This window comes from Dipodomys ordii, unplaced genomic scaffold (genome assembly GCF_000151885.1).
Source record: "Dipodomys ordii isolate 6190 unplaced genomic scaffold, Dord_2.0 Scaffold68, whole genome shotgun sequence".
NCBI lineage: Eukaryota > Metazoa > Chordata > Mammalia > Rodentia > Heteromyidae > Dipodomys > Dipodomys ordii.
In genome coordinates, this window is record NW_012267284.1 from 1,957,507 (window position 1) to 1,972,061 (window position 14,555).

The following is a 14,555-nucleotide window of genomic DNA, read 5'->3' on the forward strand; positions in this document are numbered from 1 at the left end:
CATGCATTTAGGTTTTTGTCACACACACACACACACACACACACACACACACACACACACACACACAAGTTTCTCATGCATTTTTTTTTTGCCCAGGTCAGCCTGACTGTAATCTTTTAAACCTCTTGAATAACTGGGATTACAGGTATGCACCATTATTCCCGACTAGTACCTTTTTTCATTTTTTATTATCTTTAAGTAGTTGTACAAAGAAGTTCCCAAGCTACAAAACAGTATATGAATACAAAGTGTCTAACATTGTTACCCATTACTTCTAACCCACCCCTTCTCACTTTTTTTTTTTTTTTTGTCAGTTGTGAGGCCTGAACTCTGGGCCTGGGCACTGTCCCTCAGCTCTTCAGTTCAAGGCTAGTGCTCTACCACTTTAAGCCACAGCGCCACTTCCTGGTTTTTCTGCTTATGTGTTGCTGAGGAATCAAACCCAGGGTCTCACGCATGCAAGGCAAGCGCTCTACCACTGAGCCACCTTTCCAACCCTCACTTTTTTTTTTTTTAAAGATTAGGTGATTACATAAATTTCACATATGTCACAGTATTGTGGAATAGTGACACTTAAAGTCACAAACACATTTTAACCTTCCCAAGGCAAATTGTCATTATCGTGGTCTATAAAGTTTTTGAATTCTATGAGCTTTGACAATACAATTATTTCTTCCACATCAGGTGAGTTACATTTCTTTCCTTTTGCTTAGTGTAAGCTGTTCCCTCTTTCCCTCTCATTCCTCCTTTCCCATCACCGTCTTTGGATTGTTTAGTTCATGTTCATCTATATCCAGTGCAGCTGATGGCCCCTCTGTTGTATGTCTTCCTGTTTCCCACTGATTGTGTCCTCTTAGCTTCCCTCCATTGCATTCATATATGTACCATATATGTGGTCAAGAACATAAGAGTCATTTAACAATGATACGACAAAATGAGTGGCAGTCCTTTGTTCTTGAGTCTTGTTTACTTTGTCATATCTCCTTGCATTTTGGCTTTAGCATCCACGTATCAGGGAGACCATGTGCCATTTGTCACTTTGCTCTTGGCTTACCTCGCTCTAAATGATTCACTCTAGTTCCACCCTTTTCCCTGCAAATGCCATTATTTTGTCCTTTCTAATGGCGGCATAATATTCCATTGTACCATAAAAACATCTGTTGGTGGTGGGTTTTCTCCTAAGATAGTAACAGTAATTCTAAAAAAATTGACCTTAGTTTATAGTTCCAAACCGAAACCTGCACTATGCGTACAATGTAAAATTAGAGAGCTGCTCTCCTTTTGTATTTAAAACAAACCACAATTTTTTGTATTTATTGTAAGAAACAGCTTTTTTTTTTTTTAAGACAGCATCTTGTTATATAACACAAGCTGGCCTGGAACTTGAGATCCTACTGCTTCAGTGTCATAGGCTGGGATTACAGGAGTGTGTCACCATGCCTGGCTAAATCTTAGCTGGTAATACATTCTAAGATCTTATAAGGAGAATGTGTGGAAACTCCCCACCCAGTATCCTGACACTAGAAGGGAGGACTCAAAGTCAACAACTCAAAAACAACAACTCTGGACATTAAGTGACTGTCTCAACCAACACAGCCCCTGTGGGCCTCATTCCCCTGTGTAACAAACTTGGTCAGAAGTTGTTCTATCATTTCCTCAAAATAAAGCAAACCTCCATGTTCCTGGGGAAAGTTCACACAGTCACAGGGGTCAGACTAGTTTCCTTCTCACACGCTTGCAAAGTAAGTAGTTCTGGTGGCTCATGCTTATAATCCTCTTTACTCAAGAGAATAAGATCTGAAAATGGTAATTCAAAGCCAACCCCAGAAGGAAATGTTCTCTGTCTCCAGTGAACCCGCAAAATGCCAGAAGTGAAGATGTGGCTCAGGTGGTGGAGTGCAGGCTGGAAGAAAAAGTCAGGCAAGAGCTGGGCTTTGGTAGCTCACACCTGTAATCCTCGCTACTCAGGAGGCTGAGATTTGAGGATTGCAGTTTGAAGCTAGTCAGGTCAGGAAAGTCTGTGAGACTCTTACTTCCAATTAACCACCAGAAAACCATAAGTGGAGCTGTGGCTCAACGTGGTAGAATACTAGCTTTGAGGGGAAAAAGCTCAAGGACAGCACCCATGCCCTGAGTCAAGCTTCACAACTGACTGGGGGGAGGGAGGGGATCCGAGTGTGGTGGTTCTGAGTTCAAGTACTAGCACAAAAGAAGCAAAAACAGAAAGAAAAAAAAAAGACAAACCTTAGTGTAAAAGATTTCCGTGTTCAACCTTAAACTTGGGAAAGACTGCTCTGATCCATTTTGAGGAACTTATTTCAGAAACAAACTTTCAAATTTGTTCTTCAGCTGACTGCACAAAAAGAATTCAAAGTTCCCCTTTCCCACGGTGAACTGCACAACTAAGACAAGCAGGATCTGCTAAGCCAGCTTCCTGCTCCCCGGACAAGGGCTGCCCCATTCTGATTCCAGTAACAAGCCTTTGGTGACACCTTGTGGACAAGTTTGAGATTGCAACCCATGCACCACTGGCAGCTGGCTATGCTGGAGATGGGGACACTGAATGTTGGCTTGTTTTGGGTGTACCCAGATGTGACAAGGCCGGAGGAGAGCTTACCCAGGGATGCAGTGATGTGCCGGGACCAGAAGTACAAACCTCCTGGCCACCCCAGCAGTGCGACTATTCCTGATTTCCCAGCTAAGGGGTCCTGTGGGGTGGTTGGGGCTGCACTGGAGCAGCTAGATGATATCGGGTAGCATCTGACACCCAGCACCACACATGCTCCATGACACTGGCTGCCAGGGCCAATGGACAAATGGGGCTAAGACATGGCTGACAGCCAAGAGTTACAACTTAAAAACCACCCAATGGTCTGGGAATGTGGCTTAGTGGTAGAGTGCTTACCTAGCATGCACAAAGCCCTGGGTTCAATTTCTCAGTACCACATAAAACAGAAGCAGCCACAAGTGGTGCTGTGGTTCAAGTGGTACAGTGCTAGTCTTGAGCAAAAGCTGCTCTGGGACAATGCCCAGGCCCTGAGTTCAAGCCCCGCGACTGACAAAAAAAAACCCCACAATCTCAGTAGCCAACAGGAGTGGATCCTGCCCACCTCAGTCAGGTAGGTGCTTCACCACTTGAGCCATGCCCACCAACCCTATTTGCTTTAATTATTTCCCAAATAGGGCCTCACACTTATGCTTACAGAAGACCCAGACCCCAATACTCCTATGTACACTTCCCAAGTAGTTGTGATACAGATACATGCCATCATACCCAGCTTTTTATTGATTGAGATGGGGTTTTGAGAACTTTCCGCCAGGGCCAGCTTAGAACTGTGATCCTCTGAATCTTTACTTCCCAAGTAGCTGGGATTACAGGTAGGAGCCACTGTGTGCAGCCAAAAAGCATATGCATTCTTATTTTTGTGCCTGTCTTGGGGCTTGAACTCAGGGACTAGATACTGTCCCTGAGCTTTTGTGCTCAAAGCTAACGCTCTACCACTTAAGCCACAGCTCCCTTTCCAGCCTTTTTTTTTTGGGGGGGGGTCTGGTTGTGGGGCCTGAACTCGGCCTGGGCACTGTCCCTCAGCTCTTCAGCTCAAGGCTAGCGCTCTACCTCTTGAGCCACAGCACCACTTCCAGCTTTTTTCTTTTTGCTTATGTGGTGCTGAGGAATCGAACCCAGGGCCTCAGGCATGCGAGGCACACGCTCTACCACTGAGCCATCTTCCCAGCCCCTCCCTTTCCAGCTTTTTGATAGTAACTAAAAGATTTCCTACCCAGTCTGGCTTTGAATTGTGATCCTCAGGTCTCAGCTGAATAGCAAGGATTACAGGCATGAGCTATAGGAAACTTGAGAGTGGCTGTTTGGCTGTGGCAGGTGTTGAGTGCCAATGTGGCACACGTCAGATTCTGACTAGCTAATCTTCACCTGAGGCTCGCTGTCCCACTGTCCAGGAGGCCCAGGACTGTGCTATGTGCTAACAGAATCTGTACTTCCTACTTCCCTCATCTTAAAATAATAAGCCGGGCACCAGTAATCCTTGCTACACAAGGAGGCTGAGATCTGAGGATCACTGAAGTCAGCCTAGGCAGAAAAGTCCGGGTAAGGCTCTCATCGCTAATTAACCACTCAAAAACCAGAAGTGGAGTTGTGGCTCAAAGTGGTAGAGTGCTAGCCTTGAGCAAAAGAACTCAGGGACAGCACCCAGGCCCTAAGGTCAAGCCCCACAAGTGAAAAAAAAAAAAAAGCAAATTGCTTATAATGAAACAGAAGAGATAAAACCAATTATGCTGTTTTATTAATCCAGTCTATGTGGATTGTTACCATTTCAGCAGGCAAACAACCAGTGCGTTTATCCTAAGTCCAGAAGCCAATGAATTCAACATGCATTCCTCTCAGGGCAGTATTAAAATCCCTACAGAGGCCCTGGACCTGCATTTGGCTCTCACAGAAATGGTGTGAAATGCATCTACACACCCATGTTCCTTAATGGTGCTCAAGTTTCTAGTGACCACGGTGAGTCTATCTCGGAAGCTGCACACAGGCAAGATGGCAGAGGGTTGGGGCACACGGCAGCTGTGGCCATCCGTGGCAGGTGGCCCTGAACTGGGGTGTGGATGCCAGTGCTGAGAAAACCCGGGCTTAGGACAATGTCACCAGCTAACAGCAAGTGATAGTCAGTGGTCTACACTAGAAACTGAATACACCCCACTGGCTAGATTTTTTTTTGGTACCAGTCCTGGGGTTTGAACTCAGGGCCTGGGTACCATCCTTGAGCTGCTTTTGCTCAAGGCCAGTGCTCTACCAATTGAACCACAGCTCTACTTCTTTCTTTGGTAATTTATTGGGGATAAGTCTCATGAATTTTCTGCTCAGTCCGACTTCAAATTGTGATCCTCAGATCTCAGCCAGTGGACCTTGCAGTCTTGCTTGGCTTTTTCATTCAGGGATGGCACTCTACCACTTGAACCATCCTTTTTGGTGGATATTCTGGAGATGGGGGCCTCACAGACTTCTGCCTATGCAGGCTTTAAACCTTGGTCCTCAGATCTGAGCTTCCTAAGTAGATAGGATTACAGGAATGAGCGGCGGTGCCTGGATTTAGGAGCCTTCTGATGCTTGCTCTAACAGCGAATCCGTGTCCTACTGGTGAAGCTTTCCATTTTAGACTGTGCGAGAAGCTGGAGGGGGTGAGCAGAGCGGGGCACACTGGTGTTACCGCTTCACCTTCCACCTGAAAGGAAGCAGAGTGCTGGGCCACACTTCAGGTCCATGGGCCCACGCTGGTGGCTCCAGAAGCAGTGCCAGCACCCCCGCCTGACATGGATGGTGTAGAATCTGGAGGCCCACACCACCCTTCCCCATGGAAGCATGCTGTGCCATGGAGTCCTGGCATCTACACAAGCTCACTATACTACTAGGCTCAGAGCAGCACCAAGTGCGGTGCAGATACAAGTACCTGAGTAGCTGGGTCAGCCAGCTGGAGAGTGGAGTGTTCACGGTGCCCGGTGCTTTAGACTCTGCTGTGGTTGCTGAACACCTACACAGACAGCCAGATGTGCATGGAGGTGGCAAGAAAGAACACCAAGACCCCCAGCACTCGGTCACCAACTGGCCACCAGGGCCCCGTCCCGTGGTCGATGCCTCCCATCTGCAGAATATGCCATGACACCCAGAAACAACCACAGCGGCTCCCCAGCTTTAATCCTTTTATTAAACCCCAGCTGCACAGCTAGTGGCTCAGCACTGCCAGAGCCCCTGCTCACCCGGCTCGGCTGGCGGAGCTGCCAGAGGAGCTACAGCTGTGATCCAGAGGATGCCGATGCTGGATGCAGAAGTTGCGCTGGCACTGCACACACAGCAGCTGCAGCATCTCCTTCCTCCGACAGCCTGCCCGGGAACAGCGGTGTGCGAACACCTGCAAGCACAGGGCCTCTGTGGGTGAGACTGAGAACACTGGGTGCTGCAGCTCCCGCCTGGCATCTTAGCTACTCAGGAGACTGACATCTAATGATTGTGGTTCAGCCGGAGCAGCAAAATCTGTGAGACTCCACAGAACTACCAAAAATGCCAGAAGTGGAACTATAGCTCAAGTGGTAGAGCAACAGCCCTGAGCAAAATAGAATCTTAGGGACAATGCCCAGGCCCTCAGTTCAAGCCCCAGGACAGGAATTTTATTATGTTTTTTAAATTTTATTTTCATTTTTTTGGTTGGTCATAGAGTCTGAACTCTGGGCATGGGTGGTGTCCCTCAGCTCTTCACTCTACCACTTGAGCCACAGCACCACTTCAGGCTTTTTCTGCTTATGTGGTGCTGAGGAATGGAACCCAGGGCCTCCTGCATGCAAGGCAAGCGTTCTACCACTGAGTCCCATTCCCAGCCCTCAGGACAGAATTTTTTTTTGGGGGGGGGTTAGGGGAGATCAGTCGTGGGGCTTGAATTCTGGGCCTGGGTGCTGTCCTTCAGCTCAAGGCTAGCACTCTACCACTTGAGCCACAGAGCCATTTCTGGTTTTCTGGTGGTTTATTGGAGATAAGAGTCTCACAGACTTTCCCGCCAGGGAAAGTAGCTAGGATTACAGGCGTGAACCACCGGCACTGGCTGGACAGGAATTTTAAAAGAAAAAAATAATAATAAAAAGAAAACAGGGAGAGAAGAAGAAACCCAGGCAGAGCTGGAGGTGGCCACTGGCAGCCTCACTCACAACTAACTACCAAGGGGCAAGCTCCCACTGGCAGCCAGGAGCATGGGACATAGTGTGAGGCGCTGCACATGTGTTCCAACAGGACCCACCAGAGGCCCTGGGTCACAAGGAGGCAGCTGGCTGGGGAGAGCACAATAGCAGCGAGTTCAGATACTGCAGGATCCAGGAGCATGCCCTCCACAGCAGGGGTAGGAATGACCCAAAGGACCCAGAGCGCAGGGCCTCCTGAGGGGACAGGAAGATGACCGCCTCCCTCCCTGGATCCTAGGCAAGCTTGAAAGGTAAATGTAGCTTAATACAAGGATTCCAGAAAACCTTGTTACCTCTCTGCCTCAAGAGAAACCCTAGAATGCAGGAGACCCCAAACTTAGGCTCCCAGGGTCTGGGGTCTCTGCTTCTACAGCTGAAAACTGACTTTCCACACAGCTTCTCAGTGGAGCCCTAACATCTGTGGTTAGAATTCTGCCCTTCCTGCACTTAGGACCAGCTTACCTTCTCTCTTGGTGCAGCACAGCCTACACAATCTCTATCCATATGTTCACTGACCACCACGTCTGCCAGCTCCCCCTTCTTTACTGGGACTGGGACGTTACAGAGAGGACACACGGGGACGCGGACATCCTGCAGGGAGGAATGACACACAGCTGGGATCCAACCAGACCTCACGCAAGATAAAACACAGTAGACACAAACAGGCTGGGCGCCGGCCGGCAGCTCACGCCTGTCATCCTAGCTACTCAGGAGGCTGAGATCTGAGGATCAAGGCTCGAAGCCAGCCTGGGAAGGAAAGTCTGTGAAACTTTTATCTCCAATGAACCACCAGAAAATCAGAAGTGGGGCTGTGGCTGAAAGTAGTAAAGCCCTAACCTTGAGCAAAAGAGCTCAGGGACAGCACCCAAACCCTCAATTCAAGCCCCTGACCAACAGAAGAAAAAAAAAAAAAAAGACAAGACAAAGTGCAGAGATCTGGGGGTCCAGGGACCAAGGCAGCCAGTGGACTTGCATGTGAAGGGGCAGGGGAAGGGGCCAAGGTGAGCACAGAAGCTGTGGCATGAGTGCATGGCTCAGGATGGTGGGGCCATGTCCCACTTCACACAGCCTGAGCCGCATGGTCCCCCACTCATTCATGTGCCAGCCACATCTGATCCTTCATGACACCCACGCAGGTGTGTCACCACCACCCCCCCACTGCCAGCCCCACACAAGGGCTCTGGAGCAAGTGTTGGGGACCCCAGCAGGGCTGGTCCCACAGGGTTGGCTGTGTGTGTGTGGAGCTGACAAATCTGCCCATAGAGGAGAAAGCACCATCTGTATCGGCTGCACACAGACAGTGGCTTCACCCCTACTGGGGCCTAGAGGCCCACACCACAGCCAGAGTCCCAATCAAAGCATGTGACACCAAGTCGTCTGTCCTGTGGATCACCCAGGAATCGAGGATGCCAGCTGGGAGTTCCCACAGGGGGCATCCAGTGCATTTGCTGTGTGGAGCAGGCGGAACCTGTGCAGCAGCAAGGCCGAGCACAGCCTGCAAGGCCCTTTACCTGCTGCCACTGTCTCACCTTATAAAACCCAGTCCTCCCTGCCTCCTCCGCCCCCCAGCTGTTGTTTTTTTTTTTTGTGGGGGGGGAGACTGGTACTGGGAATTGATCTCAGGGCCTGAGCACTGTTCTTTAGCTTCTTTGTTCAACACTAGCACTTTACCATGGAATCACAGCTTCACTTCTGGCTTTTTGATGGTTAATTGGAGACAAGAGTCTTTCCTGCCCAGGCTGACTTCAAACTACGATCTTCACATCGTAGTTGCCTGGGGGGGGGGGGGTGACAGTTTATTCTTTTATTAAAAAAAAATAGGACTGCTGCTGGGCGCCAGTGGCTTACACCTGTAATCCTAGCTACTCAGGAGGCGGAGATCTGAGGATCAAGGATCCCGCCAGCTGGGGCAGGAAACTCCATGAGATTCTTATCTCCAATAAACCACTCAGAAAACCAGAAGTTGCGCTGTGGCTCAAGTGGTGGAGCACTCAGCCTTGAGCTGAAGAGCTATGGGATAGTGCCAGGACCAGAGTTCAAGCCCCACAATGGACAAACCAAAAAAAAAAAATGGGACTGGGAGTTGAACCCAGTGTTATCAGCAGTGGTAGGCAAGTGATCAAGCCATACCCATAGCTTCCCCTTTTAAATTTTATTTTAAAACCAGTCTTGCTATGTAACCCAGGCTGCAATCCTCCTGCCTTAGTCTCCAGCATGGTTGGGATTACAGGCATCTAACACAGAACTTGGCTAAAATACTCAAGTCCAGGGCTGGGAATGTGGTTTAGTGGCAGAGTGCTTACCTAGCATACATGAAGCCCTGGGTTCGATTCCTCAGAACCACATAAATAGAAAAGCTGAAAGTGGCTCTGTGGCTCAAATTATACAGCAATAGCCTTGAGCAAAAAGAAGCTCAGGGTCAGTGCCTAGGCCCTATGTTCAAGCCCCAGGATTGGCCAAAAAAAAAAAAAGGAACAAGTCCTCCTTACTCTTGACTCTTTCTTGTTTGGTTTCTAAGAGAGCTTGTCTCTCATTTACAAATCCATTCTGCACCTACATAAAAACTATTATAGCCTCATTCATGATTTTGTAGCTCAGCTACAGTAACAATCTGACTGCATGGGTCTCTGAAAACAAAAATGCCCGAAAGAAGTCCCTCAGTGGTGGAAAGTCTCTGTGCATGCAATACGGCATGACAGGCCACATGCAGCCAGGGAACATTGGAGACATAATCTGTAGCTAGGAAACTGGGGGCTCTATTTTGTTTGAAATTTTGCAGCGCTGGAGATCAAAACCAAAGCCTTGGGCATATTAGGCACACGTTACTCCAGGACCCATCCCCAGCCCCTGGATTTTATAATTTTCAGAAGATTAAATGGAGCCTGGAGCCAGCAAAGGCTGCACTGGACAGTGAAGAATAGACTGTTCTGAAGACAGCATGATGAATTACCTTCTTGAATGCAAAGGGACATGTATGGGTGGCGCAGGTAAAATGATCTTTACAGAAATCTTGTTTACATGCATCACATTTTAGTGGTAGAAAATCTAAAAAAAATAAAAAATAAAAAAAGGTAAAGTCTCAGGGATGAGAACAAAAGACTGAATTCTATGTAGGCCACAGTAAGCAGGTAATTAATTACCTCCCCTTAGCACCTCATTCACACTTGAGATAAATGTATCCAGGAACTGCCATGCATAGGAAGAGAAAATTACTTTGGGGCTGAGTTTACCACCACCAAAGAGCATGAAGAAAAGAGCATGAAGAACCTATAAAGCTACCTTTTCAACACAGATCCCATTTCATGAAATGCCACAATTATTTAAGCAGCACATCTGTATCTATTTGGCCCTGGTAGCCAATCTAGTGCCTAGCCTTACAGGACATTAGCAATGCTGACCAAGCCCTGCAACCCAGGTCAGAGTCCCAATACCTCTGAAAAGCCAGAAAGGCCACAGGCAGAGAGCAATCAGCTCGTGAAGGTAACAGCCAGATTGTCTCACAAAACAGCCAGCAACACACCATTTTCTACTAAGACTGTTTGCAATGTGCTCACCTAGTTGCTTGCAAGTCTTCTCTGAGCAATGCTTTCCCAAGTCAGGAAACTCCATTGTGCAAACAGTAATCCAAACACAGGTGGCAGCTAGATATCACCTATTGAGAATATGAAAGGAAGAGGATAGCAATGAGGGCCCTGAGTTAGACTTAGCACCTGCCACAAATGAGGGAATCATTTACCCACATCCTTGGTATGAGCATTACTCATCCCAGTCAGCTGCCCTGCCACGCCCCCTGATTAGTACTGGGGCTTGGATGCAGGGCCTGAGCACTGCCCTGAGCCTTTTCACTCACGGCTGGAGCTTTCACTTGAGCCACAGCTCCACTTCTGGCTTTCTGATGGTTTATTGGAGATAAGAATCACATGGCCTTTCCTGCTTGGGCTGGTTGCTAACAATTATCCTAAAGCATCAACCTCCTCCAGAGTAACTAGAATTACAGGAAAGAGCCACTGGTGCCAAGTACCCTGGGCTCTTTTTAAGACTCAAGTATCATAAAGCTTTGTGGCTTTCCAAAAAAACAAAGTGGAAGTTTTAGCATAACTACCAAGTTACTAGAAAGATGGGTTACTTTTTACAAATTTTAATTCCTAATTTATGAAGCCTGCTTTGAGTTAGGGGTAACAGTAAACCACATTTCATACACTGAAAGGGGTTCCCACTCCATATCCAATTCACATAATCACAATGGGGTGTGTGTGTGTGTGACGTGTGTGACATGTGTGTGTGTGTGTCCATCCAGTCCTGGGACTTGAATCTGGGCCTGGGCACTGTCCTCGAGCTTCTTTTGCTCAAAACTAGCACTCTACCACTTGAGCCACAGCTCCACTTCTGGCTTTTTCTGTGTATGTGGTACTGAGGAATTGAACCGAGGGCTTCAAACATGCTAGGTAAGCACTCTATCACTAAGCCATATTCACAGCCCCTCAGTGGCTTTTAAGTCCCAGTTTCATCTACTGCCTATACTTGTTGATATAAACGAAACTCTGTCACCAGGTGCTAAATCACACTCTCTGGAGATTTCACTCAGTCCCTAGCCTCCCCAATTCCCTCCCTTGTGCATTGATTTGAGTTTTATTATGAGCATTCTCCCTAATGACATAAAGCAAGAGCTGATCAGGGAGAAATGCCAGCCATTAACTCATCACAGATATTGGTAGAGAGGACTAACGTCCACTGCAGCAACCACAAGGTCCCCTCCATCACCTGGCACCCACCAAACTACTCAAAACTCTTGTCCTTCCCACAAATACCTCCTAAGCCAGGGGTGGGTAGGTATCTTTTCCAGATCTTCCCATCAGATAGCTCCACTCTTCTGGAGCCCACCCTCCTAAACTATCCTTCATAATCTGATATGACCCACCCTGTCAAGATGGGTTTAAAATTCTTATTTTTGGGGGGGGGGTTTAAAATTCTATTTCTGGGCTGGGATGTAGCTCAGTGGCAAAGCGCTTGCCTAGCAAGCGCAACGTCGTGGGTTCGATCCCCAGTACCAAAAAAGAAAAGACAAAAAAAAATACAGTTAATATTCTATTTCTCTCAAAAGGGTCATCCCTATTACTTTCCCCCCCACCCCCTTTCCCCCCAACCCCTTCTAAGCTCCATGAAAAAGCCCACCCTCACCTCCTCCTGCTGAAAGCAGATTTTAGCAGAGTAGCCAATCTGAAATCTCGTGTGTGTCTGTCCTGGACTTGAATTCAGGGCCTATGGGCTATCCCTTAGCTTTTTTGGCTCAAGGCTAGAGCTCTACGGCTTGAGCCACAGTCCCACTTTGGAATTTTGCTGGCTAAGATGAGTATCTCGAGGAATGGGAATGTGACTTAGTGGTAGAGTGCTTGCCTAGCATGCAAAGCCATGCGTTTGATTCCTCAATACCACATAAATAGAAAAAGGCCCTCAAGTAGTAGAGAGCTAGCCTTGAGAAAAAGCAGCTCAGGAACAGTGCCCTGGCCCTGATTTCAAGCCCTAAGACTGGCAAAACAAAAAAACAACAATAAAAAACCAAAAACGGAGTTTCACGAACTTTCCTAAGCCCGGGCTTGGTTTCAAACCGCGATCCTCAGATCTCAGCCTCCTGAGTAGCTTGGATTACGGGCGCGACCACAGGCGCCTGGCTCCAGAATCTTCTCCTTCGTGGAACTGACCGGAACCTGGCATCAGCCTCCGAACGATCTCGCTCCTGACACCTACCTCAGGGACAGTGCCTGGACACGGTCATTCTGCTATGACAGTGCCCGTCCCCACAGGCAGAGGGCCGCCGCGACCCCTCACGTCCCCCACTCGGCTCCCGACTGGCATCCGCCCCGACCCGCAATGGCCCAACTCCGTACTTGCCTCTGGTCAGCGACCTGGGCAGCTGCAGGATCCAGCGGACTGTAGAGATAAAAAAGCGGGTGTCCCTCTCCGCAGTTACCGTGGGGGGAGGACAAGGTGGCAGGAACGAAGGCGCGGGAGGCACTCGGCGTCCAGGACCCACCAGCACCCACAGAAAACGCAGCATCACGGCGCCGCAAAGCCCTCGCCATTTATTCACAGTCGGAACCGCGCGCCCTGGGCGTTCCTGGCGCGTATGGATGACATCACCCACAAATCAACCAATCGCGCTGCGCCGTGGTCCGACAGCTCCGGCGCGTTCTTACGTCATCACCCGCCTGGCCAATCCCGACGCGCCGTGCCCCGCCCACTCCTCGCCCTCCGCTTCTCTTCCGGAATGAGTGGTCGCCCTCTCCGGGCTTGGGCTGAGTCACGGTGAGGTGGCTTTGCGCTGGGCCCCAAGTGGACCTGACCCCCCCCCACCAGCGGACCCAACCCCGGTCGACCGTGCGCTGTCCCCCGAAGCCCTTGGGGTGTCTTTAGGGTAGGAATCCAGGACTGCAGAAGGCTAGGTGGCTGAATCAGAAGGCCAAATTATTCTTAGGGAAGGCTGAGAGCCGAGGGTTCGAAGCCAGCGTGGGCAGGAAAATCTAGTTTATGAGACTCTTATTTCCAATTAACCAGTCCTCTTCCACCCACCCCCCTCCCCCCCCCCCCAAAAAAAAATGCCAGAAGTGGAACTGGGCTTCAGTGGTAGACCACCTGCCTAGCAAGTGTGAGGCCCTGAGTTCAAACCCCAGTATTATACTGGACACTGTTGGCTCACGCCTATCATCCTAACTACTCGGGAGGTTGAGACCTGAGGATCACGGTTTGAAACGAGCCCACAAGAAAAGTCTGTGAGACTCTTATCCCCAGTTAGCCACCAAAAGAGCCAGGAGTGGAACTGTGAGGTGGTAGAATGCCAACCTCATTGGACCCTGAATTCAAGCCTCAAGACCAGCACAAAAATAAAATAAAAATTAAATTCCAGAAGATTGTTTGGCAACTGTTGTCAACCCATGATGGATGAGGGCTCCCCACAGCACCTGGCAAGGTCTGAGATCCCCATGTGGGAAGAATCTCAAGGTGTCTCACAACGTAAAAGTTTTAGCAAGGATTTTAGTATTGTTGCCAGAAACTAAGCTCAGCTGGTCCATCTTGATGCTTGGGGTCCAGCATGAGGAGAATTCAGCTAAGACACAAAGATAGAGGAAATGATAGGAAAGTTTATTAGAGAAAGAAGAGAAAGATGAGGTGGCACAATGGCACTTCACATAACCTTTGCTCATCTTCAGGAAATAAGGGGAATTGGGGACAGGTTAAAAAGTATGCAGAGCTAAAATAGTCTGGTCCTTGTTTGCTTCCAAGATGGCTGTAGGAGAGAGAAGGCTCAGGACCAAGAACACAGATACAAAATGCAGGAGTGTCAGATGTATATTCTTTTTCATGGGGCCCAAGTCAGGAGTGCATTTGTCTCGGAAAAAATGTGTAAAAAAAATAAAATAAAATTCAGCATCTAAAAGGAGATGGTTTCAAGACAGCCTAGGCAGACAAATCTGTGAAACTCTTATCTCCAATTAACCAGCAAAAGGCTGGAAGTGGAGGTGTGGCTTGGATGGTAGAGCACAAGCTATGATACAAAAAAATAAAAAGGCTGGGAATGTGGCTCAGTGGTAGAGTGCTTGCCTTGCAGCATGAGGCCCTGGGTTTGATTCCTCAGCACCACATAAACAGAAAAAGCTGGAAGTGGTGCTGTGGCTCAAGTGGTAGAGTGCTAGCCTTGAGCAAAAGAAACATAGGGACAGTGCCCAAGCCCTGATTTCAAGCCCTAAGACTGGCAAAACAAAAAAACAACAATAAAAAACCAAAAACGGAGTTTCACGAACTTTCCTAAGCCCGGGCTTGGT

At 48.6% G+C, this 14,555-nt stretch overlaps 1 protein-coding gene across 4 annotated transcripts; it reads right to left on the bottom strand.

Annotated features, from left to right (window-relative positions):
- Positions 1-4,901: 4,901 nt before the first annotated feature.
- Zfand2a (zinc finger, AN1-type domain 2A) lies at positions 4,902-12,836 on the bottom strand. Of its 4 annotated transcripts, XM_013023450.1 has the most exons (7): positions 12,628-12,836; positions 10,293-10,390; positions 9,689-9,783; positions 7,201-7,329; positions 5,770-5,921; positions 5,463-5,543; positions 4,902-5,237 (listed from the first exon to the last, which is right to left on the bottom strand). In XM_013023450.1, the coding sequence occupies exons 2-7, from the start codon at positions 10,345-10,347 to the stop codon at positions 5,219-5,221; spliced, it is 531 nt and encodes a 176-aa protein (XP_012878904.1). In that variant the 5' UTR covers positions 10,348-10,390; positions 12,628-12,836; the 3' UTR covers positions 4,902-5,218. The 4 variants fall into 4 exon arrangements, with proteins under 4 accessions (XP_012878904.1, XP_012878902.1, XP_012878903.1 ...); XM_013023448.1 differs by having other exon boundaries at positions 4,902-5,543; XM_013023449.1 differs by lacking the exon at positions 7,201-7,329 and having other exon boundaries at positions 4,902-5,543.
- Positions 12,837-14,555: the final 1,719 nt, after the last annotated feature.

What these genes read in the sequence shown, in the direction of transcription:
- Zfand2a (XM_013023448.1), bottom strand. Translation starts at nt 10,347, where the DNA reads ATGGAGTTTCCTGACTTGGGAAAGCATTGCTCAGAGAAGACTTGCAAG. An exon ending in GAAGACTTGCAAGCAACTAG is followed by an intron (nt 9,784 to 10,292) that starts GTGAGCACATTG and finishes TATTTTTTTTAG; the next exon opens with ATTTTCTACCACTAAAATGT. An exon ending in GTGCTGCACCAAGAGAGAAG is followed by an intron (nt 5,922 to 7,200) that starts GTAAGCTGGTCC and finishes CTGTGCTTGCAG; the next exon opens with GTGTTCGCACACCGCTGTTC.